The 13,458-nt window shown below is 37.6% G+C and overlaps 1 protein-coding gene and 1 long non-coding RNA gene across 6 annotated transcripts in view; one reads left to right on the top strand and one right to left on the bottom strand.

Moving 5' to 3' along the window:
• Positions 1 to 13,458, bottom strand: part of ppm1e (protein phosphatase, Mg2+/Mn2+ dependent, 1E) — a 114,089-nt gene that overhangs the window by 29,185 nt on the left and 71,446 nt on the right. For all 5 annotated transcript variants that reach the window (XR_012385912.1, XR_012385910.1, XR_012385911.1 and 2 more), the window contains 1 exon segment: positions 7,425 to 7,564. Coding sequence is in view for 2 of the 5 variants with exons in the window: in XM_073913979.1 (XP_073770080.1) it covers positions 7,425 to 7,564 (140 nt within the window). In the remaining 3 variants the exon portion in view is untranslated.
• The window catches only part of LOC141376421 (uncharacterized), a 71,678-nt gene that overhangs the window by 37,751 nt on the left and 20,469 nt on the right, over positions 1 to 13,458 (top strand). The gene's annotated exons all lie outside the window — the stretch shown is intronic.

Genomic DNA, 13,458 nt, shown 5'->3' with positions numbered 1-13,458 from the left:
GCACTCATTCAGATACTCGAGTAAAAAAAAAAAAAAAAGACTTTTAAAACTACTTAGTTAAGTACATTTCCTAACATAAACTACTCATTTATATTATTGGAGGGCAGCACGGTGGGTAGCACAATCGCCTCACAGCAAGAAGGTTGCCGGTTCGAGTCCCGGCTGGAACAGTTGGCGGTTTTGTGTGGAGTTTGCATGTTCTTACTGTGTTTGCTTGGGTTTCCTCCGAGTTTCCCCTACAAGTCCAAAGACATGTAGTAAACTTAATTGTCCATAGTGTATGTGTGTGAATGAGTGTGTTTGGATGTTCCCCAGTGACAGGTTGCAGCTGGAAGGGCATTCGCTGCGTAAAACATATGCTGGATTAGTTGGCGGTTCATTTCACTGTGGCGACCCCAGATTAATAAAAGGACTAAGCCGAAAAGAAAATGAATGAATATATTATAGTATTTGTAATTTGTTACTTTACATCACTGCGTGTTGCATCATCATAATTAATCAGCCATTGCTTGTATATTCACAACACTTAAAACAACACACAAACGTATCCTTCATGAACAGACAGTGCTGTTTATTTGCTCACAAGGCGAACAGATTTGACTGCATTCTAAGAAAAACTACTCAATTATAGTAGTTTAAGTATTTGTAATCCGTTACGTTACACCATTGCATGCTACACATACAAAAACCAAGCTGCTTAGATTCATCGTCATGACTAATAAGCCATTGCTTGTATATGTCACAGCACTAAAAACAGCACATACATGTACCATACGTGAACAGACAGTGCTGTTTATTTGCTCACAAGCCAAACAGATTTGACTCTAATATGATATTGGAAAGGAAGAGTGCATGAGCTGCTGATTAAATGCACAGTGGAAGCGGAATTGAGGACAGTGGGCAAAAGAGGCCATCTGCCAACTGAGAAAGAGAGAGAGAGAGGGAGAGGGAGAGGGAGGTGACTGGTTAATGATGATGGGATTGTTCCAGCTCTCGTCTCATCGGACTAAATCTGACGTTCCTTTATTCTGTGAAGTTCTCATCAATATCTCTGAAACACGCTGTCCCTTCTCAACCACCTGTGATCTATATAACGCTCTATATGCTGCTCATCTCACAAAGCATTTCTGAATACACTATCAATTATTTGATGGACAAGAGTAGCGGTTTTCCTTATGGGTTTTAAATATACATGGTATCAATAAGATTGCTGGTGTAGCACTTGTGATTTATTATTATTGTCAGTTATCATTACCATTGTCCTTTCTTTCTTTTTACTTTCATTTTTACTATCATACATTAATAAGCATTGTTGTTACTCCCTACCTCTGACTGGTTTCTTTCTATATGTTTTATTTATATCTGTGACACTTGCATCATTTATTGACTGTTATTGTTCCTTATGTATGTACTCTGACCTGTCCACCAAGTTCCCTTTACATGCATACACACACACACACATGCACACTCACGCACATACCAGTACCTGACTATATTGTTGTTGTTTTTGTTTTTGTTTTGTTGCTTTGTATTTGTTATTTGTTGATGTTTTCTTGTATTTGTATGATTTTTGCATATACTAATAAAAAACAAATATTACCCAAAATGGGGATGTGGACCACATTAATTAGCAATGTATCCATCCAATACAATAACAAGATTTATATGCAAAACTGGAACTGTTTCCATCCAATTAATCAAACAGAACAAAAGTGTCACTTAAAATAAAATATGATCATGCCTTGATTTTTAATTATTTAATTAGGACAGTAAGGTCTGACTTTGCTCAGAAAAGTCACTTAACAGAAATAATGATAGTATAGAATATAAGGTCATGGTGCAGTGGAGAAAGAATTAACATTGTGTATGACTCCCATGAGCTTGGAGGACTGCATCCATACATCTCTGCAATGACTCAAATCACTTATTAATAGAGTCATGTGGAATGGCAAAGAAAGCACTCTTGCAAGACTCCCCATTAAGATTCTTTGGATTCATCTTCAATGCCTTCTCCTTCATCTTACCCCAGACATGCTCAATAATGTTCATGTGTTGACTGGGCTGGCCAATCCTGAAGCACATTGAGCTTCTTTGCTTTTAGGAACTTTGATGTGGAGGCTGAAGTATGAGAAGGAGCGCTATCCTGCTGAGGAATTTGCCCTCTCCTGTGGTTTGTAATGTAATGCGCAGCACAAATGTCTTGATACCTCAGGCTGTTGATGTTACCATTCACTCTGCAGATCTCACTCACGCCCTCATACTGAATGTATTCCCAAACCATGAAATTTCATTCACCAAACTTGACTGATTTCTGTAAGAATCGTGGGTCCATGAGGGTTCCAATAGGTCTTCTGCAGTATATGTGATGATTGGGATGCAGTTCAACAGCTGATTCATCTGAAACATCTGCCTTCTGCCACTTAAGTCAAGTTATTATTTGTTGCTCTTACAACTGGGATCAGCGACAAGACTTTTGTCAGCTAGTCTGTGTTATTTTTTTAGGCGTATGCTGTAGTTTATTTAGTAAATGTGTTTCCATCGTAGTTTATCTGCATTTTTATTATTGGATAAAAAGTTTATCCTACTCTTAATTGTGTGCGCATACAATTTTAATGCAAATTTTCAAAATGTATACACATCTTGGCATTTCCATTAAGCATTTTTTAATATGATGTCCCAAAATGTACATAAAAACAGTCGGAAGGAAACTTAGCTTTTGACAGCATCATTGGCAATCAAGTTATTTGTTTCTCAAGCCCACAAAAGAATTTGCATGCCAAAACTTATGGCAGAGTCCCAGATTTGCCTAATGGAGTGTCGTATTTTTTCAAAGGCTGCATTTCCCCTTCCTTATTGTGCATCCATCCATCTGCAGTTCTGCTTTTGACAGATGTATTTTAGCATTGTGCGGACAAAGAGGCCTTTTAGATTGTCTGTAAAAGTAGATATTACATGCTCTTTCCCCTTCCCTTAGCCTTTTAGATGCTCGCTCTCCCTCTCTCGCTCTCTCTCTGTCTTGTCTCCGTGGGCACAGTGTCTAAATTTAATCTGCCATCTCAGGTCTGCGCTGGTGAACAGTATGTACTGCCTTTGCCCTGAGCAGACGTCTGTGTACTTATGTCAGTCGTTTCCACTGCTAAGACTTGCACTCAGCAGAATCTGTGCTGCTGGAATGGGTCACGTCATGTAGGCCTAAACCTCAAGCTGAAACCAATTGATCAGCTGTCCCGACTGAGGAAAACCAGACTCTACCCAAGTGGAGATCTCCAGCTCTGACGTATTTTTGAACAGTGCTTAAACTCAATGCATCCATCTGGCCGCATAAATCTAGCGTCCATTCAGGAAAGTGTAAGGGATTAGTGTGCTTCGTGTACTCATGACGGAAATAGCTGGATGTGAAACAGCACAGGGAATTATTGCAGCCTTCATGGCTTGTCGGGATGATTGTATTTATGAGATCAGTGCACATGAACGCCGACGCAATGTCGTAATTACCAGCGGGGGAACTCTGAACTTTTTCTTTCCCCAGTCAAGGGCTTGTCTGTTAAAGAATTATGACTGAAACAAATTGCTGTCAGTCATAATTAAAGATGAAACGTGTTGTCTCTGAGTCACCAGCAGTACCAAGCAGAATTTAAATCTGTTTGGTTGAGCAAGACGGAACAAACTACATTTCCCATAATTCACTATGGCAAAATGAGAACGTTTGATTAAATGAACAGGAGACACACAAGACACTATTTTGTCTGAATTCAAAAAGCGGATAGATAGAAAGATAGATAAAATTAGATTTAATTGAAATTCATGCAGCATCCCAGCAGGCGCAGAAAGTCAACATGATGTTCGATTGACGCTGTACCCCAACATTGTTGAGACGTTTCATTTTGTTTGGAAATGAAAAATGTCCAGCATCCAACCTAAAATCAACCAAATATCAATAATGATACAGCTTGACGTTGTGTGGACGTTACCACTATGACGTCTATAAGATGTTGTATTTTGGTTGCTATACATGACGAATAAATGTCAGTATTTGACGTAATTATGACGTCGGTTTAAGATGTTGGCTCGACGTTGGATTTTGGTCACTTTCCAACACAACCTAAAATCAATCAAATATCAACGTCATTTGAAGTCGTTATTGGATGTCAAAATAACATTGTCCTTAGATGCTGACTAGACAACTGACATCACGAGCGAAATGAGGTCTTATGAGGTTGTGTGCGTGCTGGGATATATGAAATTACTTGCAATACCAACATTATCTCAAGACAATTCGTAACTTTTTGATTGGCTAATTCGGATGAGTTTGTACAGTTTAGGACAATTTGCACATCCCCCAATGACAGTTGGGTTTAGGGGGGAGTTGGTGCCACACCTCCTTTTAAAATCCTACATTTTTGTTAGACTGAACTTGTATGAATTTGAGCAAACAAACCACTAATATACAAAAAGTTATGTTTCCTTGAGAGATTGGGCTGCTGTAAAGATATATGCTATGCTGTAAATTGAATTAACTTTCCTGTTATGGAGGATTTTTTAAAATCTATATTCCTAAACATGTTACAATAAAAAGTATTTTTGCATATAACAAATTCTAGTAAAATGTATATGTATACAGTGCGTCCGGAAAGTATACATAGCACTTTATTTTTCCACATTTTTTTATGTTACAGCCTTATTCCAAAATGAATTAAAGTAATTTATTTCCTCAACATTCTACACACATTACCCCATAATGACAATGGGCCACTCAAGGACATTCGCAGAGTTGTTGTGAAGCTACTTCACTGATATTTTGTGGGGGGTGTGCTTTGGGTTATTGTCCTGCTGGAAGATGAACCGTTGTCCCAGTCTGAGGTCAAGAGCACTCTGAAGCAGGTTTTCATTCAGGATGTCTCTGTACATTACTGCATTCATCTTTCCCTCTATCCTGACTAGTCTTCCAGTTCCTGCTGCTGAAAAACATCCCCACAGCATGATGCTGCCACCATCATGCTTCACTGTAGATATGTTATTAGCCTGGTGATAAGCGGTGCCTGGTTTTCCCCAAATGTAACGCCTGGCATTCACTCTAAGGAGACCAAAGAATTTTGTTTCTTATGGTCTGAGAGTCCTTTAGATGCCTTTTGGCAAACTCCAGAAGAGGAGTGGCTTCCGGCTGGCCATTCTACCATACAGGCCTGATTGATAGATTGCTGCACAGATGGTTGTCCTTCTGTAAAGTTCTCCTCTCTCCACAGAACAATGCTGGAGCTCAGACAGAGTGACCATCCGTTTATTGATCACCTCCCTGACTAAGGCCCTTCCCCACTGATCAATCAGCTTAGATTGCTGGCCTGCTTTAAGAAGAGTCCTGGTGGTTCAAACATCTTCCACTTATGAATGATGGAGGACACTGTGCTTATAGGAACTTTCAGAGCAGCAGAAATATTTTTGTAACTTTTCCCAGCCTTGTGTCTCCAGACAGTCCTGTCTCAGAGGTCTACAGACAATTCCTTCATGCTTGGTTTGTGCTTTGACATGCACTGCCAACCCTGGGACCTTATAAAGACAGGTGTATGCCTTTTCAAATCATGTCCAATCAACTGAACTTACCACAGGTGAACTCCAATTAAGCTGCTTAAACATCTCATGAATGATCAGTGGAAACAGAATGTACCTGAGCTCAATTTAGAGCTCCACGGTAAAGGCTGTGAATACTTCTGTATATCTGATTTTTCAGCTTTTTTATTTTAAATAAATTTGCAACAATAAAAAAATCTGGGGTATTATGGGGTATTGTGTGTAGAATTTGAGGAAATAAATGAATTTAATCCATTTTGGAATAAGGCTGTAACATAAAAAATGTGGAAAATGTGAAGCACTATCAATACTTTCCGGATGCACTGCATATATATAAACCCAAAACTATTCAAATCCCTGGCAAATTCTGACTTACATTTTTGTTTAAATGGACATAAAAGCTGAGAAATATTTTTTTTTCACAATGATGCCTCTTGTGCATTGTGTTATTATCTTTTAGGAGAAGTCTGTGTCATTTCTGGTACAAAAAAAAAAAAAACAAACAAAAAAAAACTTGCTGGTTGAATAAAAGTAACATCAAGTCAGAATTTGCCAGGGGTATGAATATTTTCTGATCTCTGGCTTGACTGTATATACTTTATATAAGTTTATTAAATATTAATTTCAATAATAAAAGAATCAAATACCTACAGTATAAAAATCTTAATGTAGACTTAAAACCTATACCATATTAAAACATGCATCCCTAACCCCATGCATATCAACATTTATATGTCAGGTCATCAAAAAGATTGTGACACTTTCATTTGACCGTTTTCAGTTATTGCCATAGAGAAAGAGTCTTGAAGTGAAGTAGTAAATGAATCAGACTGGACACATATCAAAACAAATGGAGCTGTCAGACGTTCAAATACGAATTGATCTTCGAAGATCTATTAGATGTGCAATTAAAGCTGACATGAGCTCTCCTTTCCTCACCAGTCAAAGCTGTGGTGCATTAGCAGCTGTTCCCACCTCAAATTCCTTTGCCATTTCAATTCCAATATAGAAAGATAAGAAAGCAATTCAGGCCACCGTTAAGTTAGTAAGTGACCTACATTTGCAGTTGAATAGGAGGCTTAAAATTGTGCAGAACGGCCTACATTTAGATCAGATATTATACTCGATAGCAAGACTTCAGCTGGATTTATTCACACGGCATGACTTCAGATGGGGCATGAGTGTCAAGAAAATCTGAATAAATCAATGGTAGACTTGCGTCATACTCGTCGTATTTCATTTTTTAAAGGGTTTGTCATCATGTGTTCACAATCTTGTCATTCCAAACAGGGGAAATTTGTTCATCAGACCACAAATGAAGATATTTTTAATCAAATAAAAGAGATTTCTGCCCCTAAGATGTCTGTTCACCCAAAAATCTGACATTTCAAATAATTCATAACAAGAATAAAAAATATTATGCAAGCTACTTAGTCCAATTCTTTTTTTTTTTTTTTCGTTTTATTCACATATAAATATATAATACATTGGCCAGTGAACATTTACTTAACATAAATAAAAAAGAACAAGCGGAAGCCCGATTTGCTGGAATCCCATGGAATATTAAATCTCATTGGTTCTTACTTGTCACGCGAGCATGTGTATATTTATGTGTATTTATTAGGGATGCTCTGTATCGGCCGATAATCACACTGACCCGATCAGTACTCACTAAATAAAAACATTAGTAGGAAAATCAAATGCTATGGAGGTCAATGGATACCATTTTCCAACATTCTTCAAAATGCCTTCAACTCAAAGAGGTAAAAGGAGTGTAAATGATGACCGATTTCAAATCTTTGCGTGAACTACCCCTTTAAGTGTTTCTAGTTTAGGTTTATGTGATGGAGTGCACTTACGGGTCTGTGTCTCCGTTTCTGTCTCAGTCTCAGTCCCGTCCTCAACACTCTTGTTGAGATGGTACAAGGAGAGATCACTTTGCAGGATGCTGTCTGCTGTACCGCGGGCCAGAGCTGCAGCCAAGGAGAAAGGGCAATTACTGTGAAAAAGAGATGAGGAGAGACAGAGCAAGAGCGTTAGAACATCTGCTCCGTACATCACGGAAACATTATGCAAAAGAGCGCTGTATATGATTCAATTTTTCCTTCACTTTTTCCTTTTTTTTTTAGCACCACAGCGAGCGCTCGTTTAGCCGTGAGATGATGAGTAGGAGGCAAAAGCAATATGCACAGGTCAAAACAAAGAAGTAGCCAAAGATACTCAAGCTGAATATGTTCTTATGATCAGAAAAACTCTTGTATGTCAGGGAGAGCACAAATGGTCTACATCAAAGGTGTCCAAACTCGGTCTTGGAGGGCCAGTGTCCTACATATTTTAGTTCCAACCCCAATTAAACACACCTGAACCAGCTAATCAAGCTCTTTTTAAAGAAAACTACAAACTTCCAGGCAGGTGTGTTGAAGCAAGTTGAAGCTAAACTATGCAGGACATCAGCCCTCCAGGACCGAGTTTGAACATGGTCTACATAGATTCTTAATTCCAAGGTATTAGCACGTGTTCAGATGCGTCTCTTGTGACCACTTGTGTTGGGATGTTGTTATTGAGAATTCATCACTTGCACTGGAGTACTCAGGGCGACACATGAGCAAGCAAATTAAATAGTGGAAGGAAACACCAGTTTCATTTGTAATCCTCGTGTTTTGGTCAACCTAGGCTCATACTGAATATGTACCCTTATATACATTTCTGGAGAGCACCAAATACCTCCCAGGATGTGAGTTTTTTTTTTTTTTGCAGTTTTTGTTTTCTCGAATCCACCAGTGGTTGCTGTGTATACTTTTTAAGATCTTAAATTTCTCTCGCATGTGTCATTCGCTCCTGCTTGTCTCGCATAAATCCACCAGAGGCCGCTGTCGACTGACTGTTTGACTGACTGACCGATCCACTTACCCACCCTCCTCCTTCCCTAAACCAAACCAATAGTATTTTCAAAATCAAAGATTGACCCGTGATTTCATGTTTAAAGTGAACGATATGGGTGGTTTGACGCCGTTCCTTTTAACGCTTACCAGTTGACTGCTCCGTATAGACGGCTTTCCCACTGTTACCAGTTTGTCCAGTAGCTTGCTGCATACATCAACAGACTTGAGATGCAGAGAAGAGTTGACCACGACGATGGGGTTCGAAGCTGGCAAAAAAACGGTTCCAGAAAGCGGGTAAGACAAAAAGCCAAAACAATAAAATAAACAAGTAAATAACAGGGTGAGAATGTGGTAAAATATGAAAACGTAGGAAAAATGAGGCGAGGCCAATTCTTTTTCTGGATTGTTTTTTAAAACTGTCGGTTGGGTTAAGGGAAGTGGGTCGACGGGTCAATCTGTGATTTTAAAAACACTATTGGTTGGGTTTGGGGAAGGAGGATGATGGGTCAGTGAATCGGTCAGTCAGTCGACAGCAGCCAGGGTTTACGCGAGAAAAGCAGGCGCGAATGGCACTTGTGAGAGAAATTTGAGATCTCAAAAAGCGTACACAGTGGCCCCTGGTGGATTCGTGAAAAACAAACTGCAAATAAACGTAGCTCCTGTGACGTATTTTGCATTTGCAATCTTCAGAAATGTATATAGGGCTACCTTTTCAGAATGAGCCTATGTTGGTTTTGATACAGCAAGACAGAGTATGAATAACTCGCATTTGAAGAATTAATCACAACTAACAGCGTTTACACTAGTTATTTGATTGAATGCATTTCTAATAATAATTTATAAAGATTAATCATGGGAGAACATAAACACACCATTAAGTGATTTCTTTCTGTCTTGAACACATATATTGAAGAACTTGGTAAACGTAACTATTGACTTCCATAGAGTGAGAACATAAAAAATATATAAGGCAAGTCAATGGCTACAACATTTTTCAAAATATCATCTTTTGTGTTCAACTCACAGGTTTACTCTAAAACAGGTTTAGAACAAGCGGAGGGTGGATAACGGAAAGTAGTTTAGCTTTTGGGTGAATCTCGCTTTAAAAAGCTTATGATGTGAATTCTGAACTGTAAGTGTTAAAGCCTGGCTTTTTAACTACTGATGTGAAGATCCTTTTAGGGCTTGTCGCTCTGATGGAGTGAGAGTGATGAGAGGCACTCTAAAACTAGCATGACCCAAATCCACTCCAGCACTATGAGAGCAGAGACCCTGCTGGATCGCTGAAAATAAATACAACTGCACATTATGAAATCAAAAGCTGACACTTAAAGACAAGCCCTGTCATCCTCATAAGAGGATTTCGTAAGAGATGATTGTGGAATTCTCATCGGGATACTGCTGGGATCTCCCCATTAAATGACCGGCCATCAAAATGTCCAGAAATATACTAGATTTTTACGGCATACTGACATCATTACATGACATTTTTGGTGCAGGCGTGCGTTTTGTATATATACACACACACACACACACACACACACACACAGGGTGCAAATTATACATTGACGACCAGGGGGGTTAGAATTCATTTAATCAAATTAAATGACATCTATTTTATTACTGCAACATTGAATTTTTCAGTGTTTTATGGGATAGTTTGTGTATTCTGTCCAACAATATCCTAGGATTAACCATTTCAGAGGTTATAGGCTTTATGTAGAAACAAACACCTATTTTTTACAAGAAAAGTGTTTTGTAAATCAACTTAGACTAATTGACGCAATTATGCATTCAGAATGGTATAATCCATTATAGGGGTGGTCAATTGTATGTTTATATTATCTATTATATAGTTAATAATATTTGTATTTAAGATGCAGATCAGAGCAAACTACTTATACATGTTGTTTTCACATCCTTCAGAGGGATCAAACATTAATTAGGGGTACAATCCACCCTTACACCCCCCCCCCCTGTAAACCCTGTGTATATGTATAGTAAATATAGAATATTATAATATTTAATAGATACTTTCAAATATTTAATGATGTTAATCAAGACATTCCAATGTATGTTATTCCCTGATAACAACCAATAAACTCATAACACTCATCAAAAATCCACTACAAATACTCTTGACCACCAACCTGATGTTGATCCTAGAACAACATTCCAATCAGCCAATCAGAATTAAGGGATATGTTTACAGTTTATGTAAACTTTAGGCTTACGGTTAGGTTTATGCACTTCTACATGACTGTTATTCAGCTATAACTCCCATTTGATTTTGGGAATAATTTACTGTTATGGTTGGGGTTTAAGAGTATGGAATTGGTATGGATTCTATATTTGAACAAAAATGATGTTCCAGGATCAACATAGATGTTAATCCAGGATCGCATTGTACTTCGTAAAATCATGACGCACGTGTCTGTGACCGGTCTGCTGTTCTTGACTCTGTCACACCACCTTGCCAAAAATAATAATAAGAAGGTTTAATACATTTTACTTTCTGAAAGCTTTACGTCAATTGAAGATCTAGTAAATTATTACACCTCAGATCAGTGACTATTTGTTTAATTTTATAGCCATGTAATAAGCTGGATAATGTACTGTACATCCAGCCAGTTATTTTCAGACATTCATACAGTAGGTGTATACATAATTTAAGAATTGTGTAAACATGCTATGCTAAATGCACTACGCTGATGTCTTTCATAATGTAAATTACAAGAAAAATAATGTTATTGTTTAATAGTATTACTACTTCAAATTATCTCAATTTTTTTTGTATTTTTAATGCATTCCTGTGCTGGAAAACCTGGATTTTCAGCATCATTATTTAAGTCTTAATTGGCATAAGATTCAGGAATCATTCTACTATGCTGATTTTTTCCCATTAAAGTCCCCCTGAACTGGAAGTTGCTATAACATTTCAGTATGTTAATGCACTTCCAACTGAAACAGAATATTAAGTAGGGGGCAGGGCTTTCTTTTGCATATCATTCCCTTATGGCAGGTAAGGGAGGTTATTAATATACAGTACAGTTGCTATAGAAGCCCTTAGGTTGACACCAACAGTGAACAACCGCCACTCCAGAAGCAATAGTCAGACTTTCTTTGAAGATAAACAAAACAAACATATTTTTTCATTAGATTGAAGTTATATATAAGTATAGTTTGACACATGCGATAGAAGGAATATTTTCCATATAAAAATAAGTTTTTGTCCTAACCAACACCCGGTATTTATATTTTAGAAACGACTTCTATTTCTTGCAGATAAACAATAGGATAAAGTGATCATGATCACCTCAGGTACACCTCATGTGCTTCATTCAGTGTTAAATGCTAATATTATGAGTATGAATGCTATTGTACATGGCATTTATTGCCATACTACTGAAAGCAGCAGCAGATTGTTTATCTCAGATCTTGAAAATAAAATAAAGCATTTGATATTGAATTTTAGAACTGTGACTCCCAACACATATCAGTGATTCAGCAAGTACATTTAATAATGTTAAAGAGGTTTAGTATCTATAAATTAGATTATAAACCTTACCACTTTGTTGGAGTGCAGTGAGTGCACTATTCTGTGCTTCTGTATGGCTGTATTTAAATTCTGTGGTGTTTCGTCTGGTGCAAACAGCCAAATTGCTTATCACTGCAAATCTTGTTACGTAGCACATTAGCTATGTTTCCATTCAAAAATGCGAATAAACTGTATGCGCAAAACTAGATTATCGCATAAAAGACGTGCAAAAAAAGCAGCGTTTTCATCCAACGAGTCAAAGCGAACAAAATCGTCACTTCCAGATTAACTAAGGTTTGAGACGCGAAGCACAGACGGTTTGGATAATGGAGGTCATTATTAATATAATAACACTAATACTTAAACAGTAAAGCATTTTAGAATGACCAAAACAACATTTCAGATGATTTACAATGTGCTTAGCCTGCTGGTTTGTCCACTTACACACATTTTTATCATCACATGATCTCTTCTCAAAAAATCACATGACCTTTTTAATGCTCATTCTGAATTTTGTGCAGTAAAAGTGTTTCCATCGTAGTTTGTGCGCATCTTTTCTTATTGAATAAAAAGTTTATTCTACTCAGTTATTCGCATAAGTTTTTTATGCGCATTTGCAAAATTTATGTGCATCCTGGCGTTTCCATCAACCATTTTTTATGCACATATGCAAAATGCGCATAAAAATAGGTGGATGGAAACATAGCTATTGTTAGGACATGGGGTTCAAATGAAATCTGCTCACCTAATGCAATATTGATATTATTTGCTAAATACCTCATGTGGAACTCTGAATCTGCATCTCATTTCAGAGTCTTCTACTGTCCATCATAAGTTGCATTTCAGTCGCGGACACATGCTTTGAGAGCATTTTTGACTGAATGAATTAAATAAGCGATTTTCCATCAAGGTTGAAAAAATAATTGGCTAAACTGGCATTGGACGGGTTAAACAACAAAAACAAAGACAGCCTTCTGGCACGCAACAGACACTTTCAAAGCAGAATATCTGACTTCAGCATTGTTTTTAAGATAAACAAGACTGTACACATAGCATGTTTCTTAAATATCTGCAAACATATTCTGCTATTTTTATGCTTTAGAAGAGTCGGAAACTTGCATACAGCACCTTTAACTTGCCTTAAGATTAACAGTGTGAGTTAGCAAAATAAATATAGAAAATTTGGATTCAAACGGACTTTAACCTTTGTTGAAAAGTGTTTCTAACTGTGGAAAGCAACAGAATTGAACATGTTTGTTTATCTCCGTGAATAAATGTGCATTGGAAATCTTCTTAATGTGTCTTGGACGGAGTCGTTGTGCCATTCCCATCCACTGTCTGTGAGGGGGTTCAGTGCATTTGCCAACATTCTGTTGAATTAATAGCCTCAGCTGTGGCCCGATGGGAGAGGATAACAAAGCCATCCAGTAATGTGATGTCCTAATCCCCAAAAACAGTTATTATGATGCTCTC

The sequence above is a fragment of the Danio rerio genome, chromosome 10 (assembly GCF_049306965.1).
Source record: "Danio rerio strain Tuebingen ecotype United States chromosome 10, GRCz12tu, whole genome shotgun sequence".
In the NCBI taxonomy this organism is placed as follows: Eukaryota; Metazoa; Chordata; class Actinopteri; order Cypriniformes; family Danionidae; genus Danio; species Danio rerio.
Note: the sequence above shows the minus strand (reverse complement) of the source record. Positions and strands in the feature narration are given on the sequence as shown.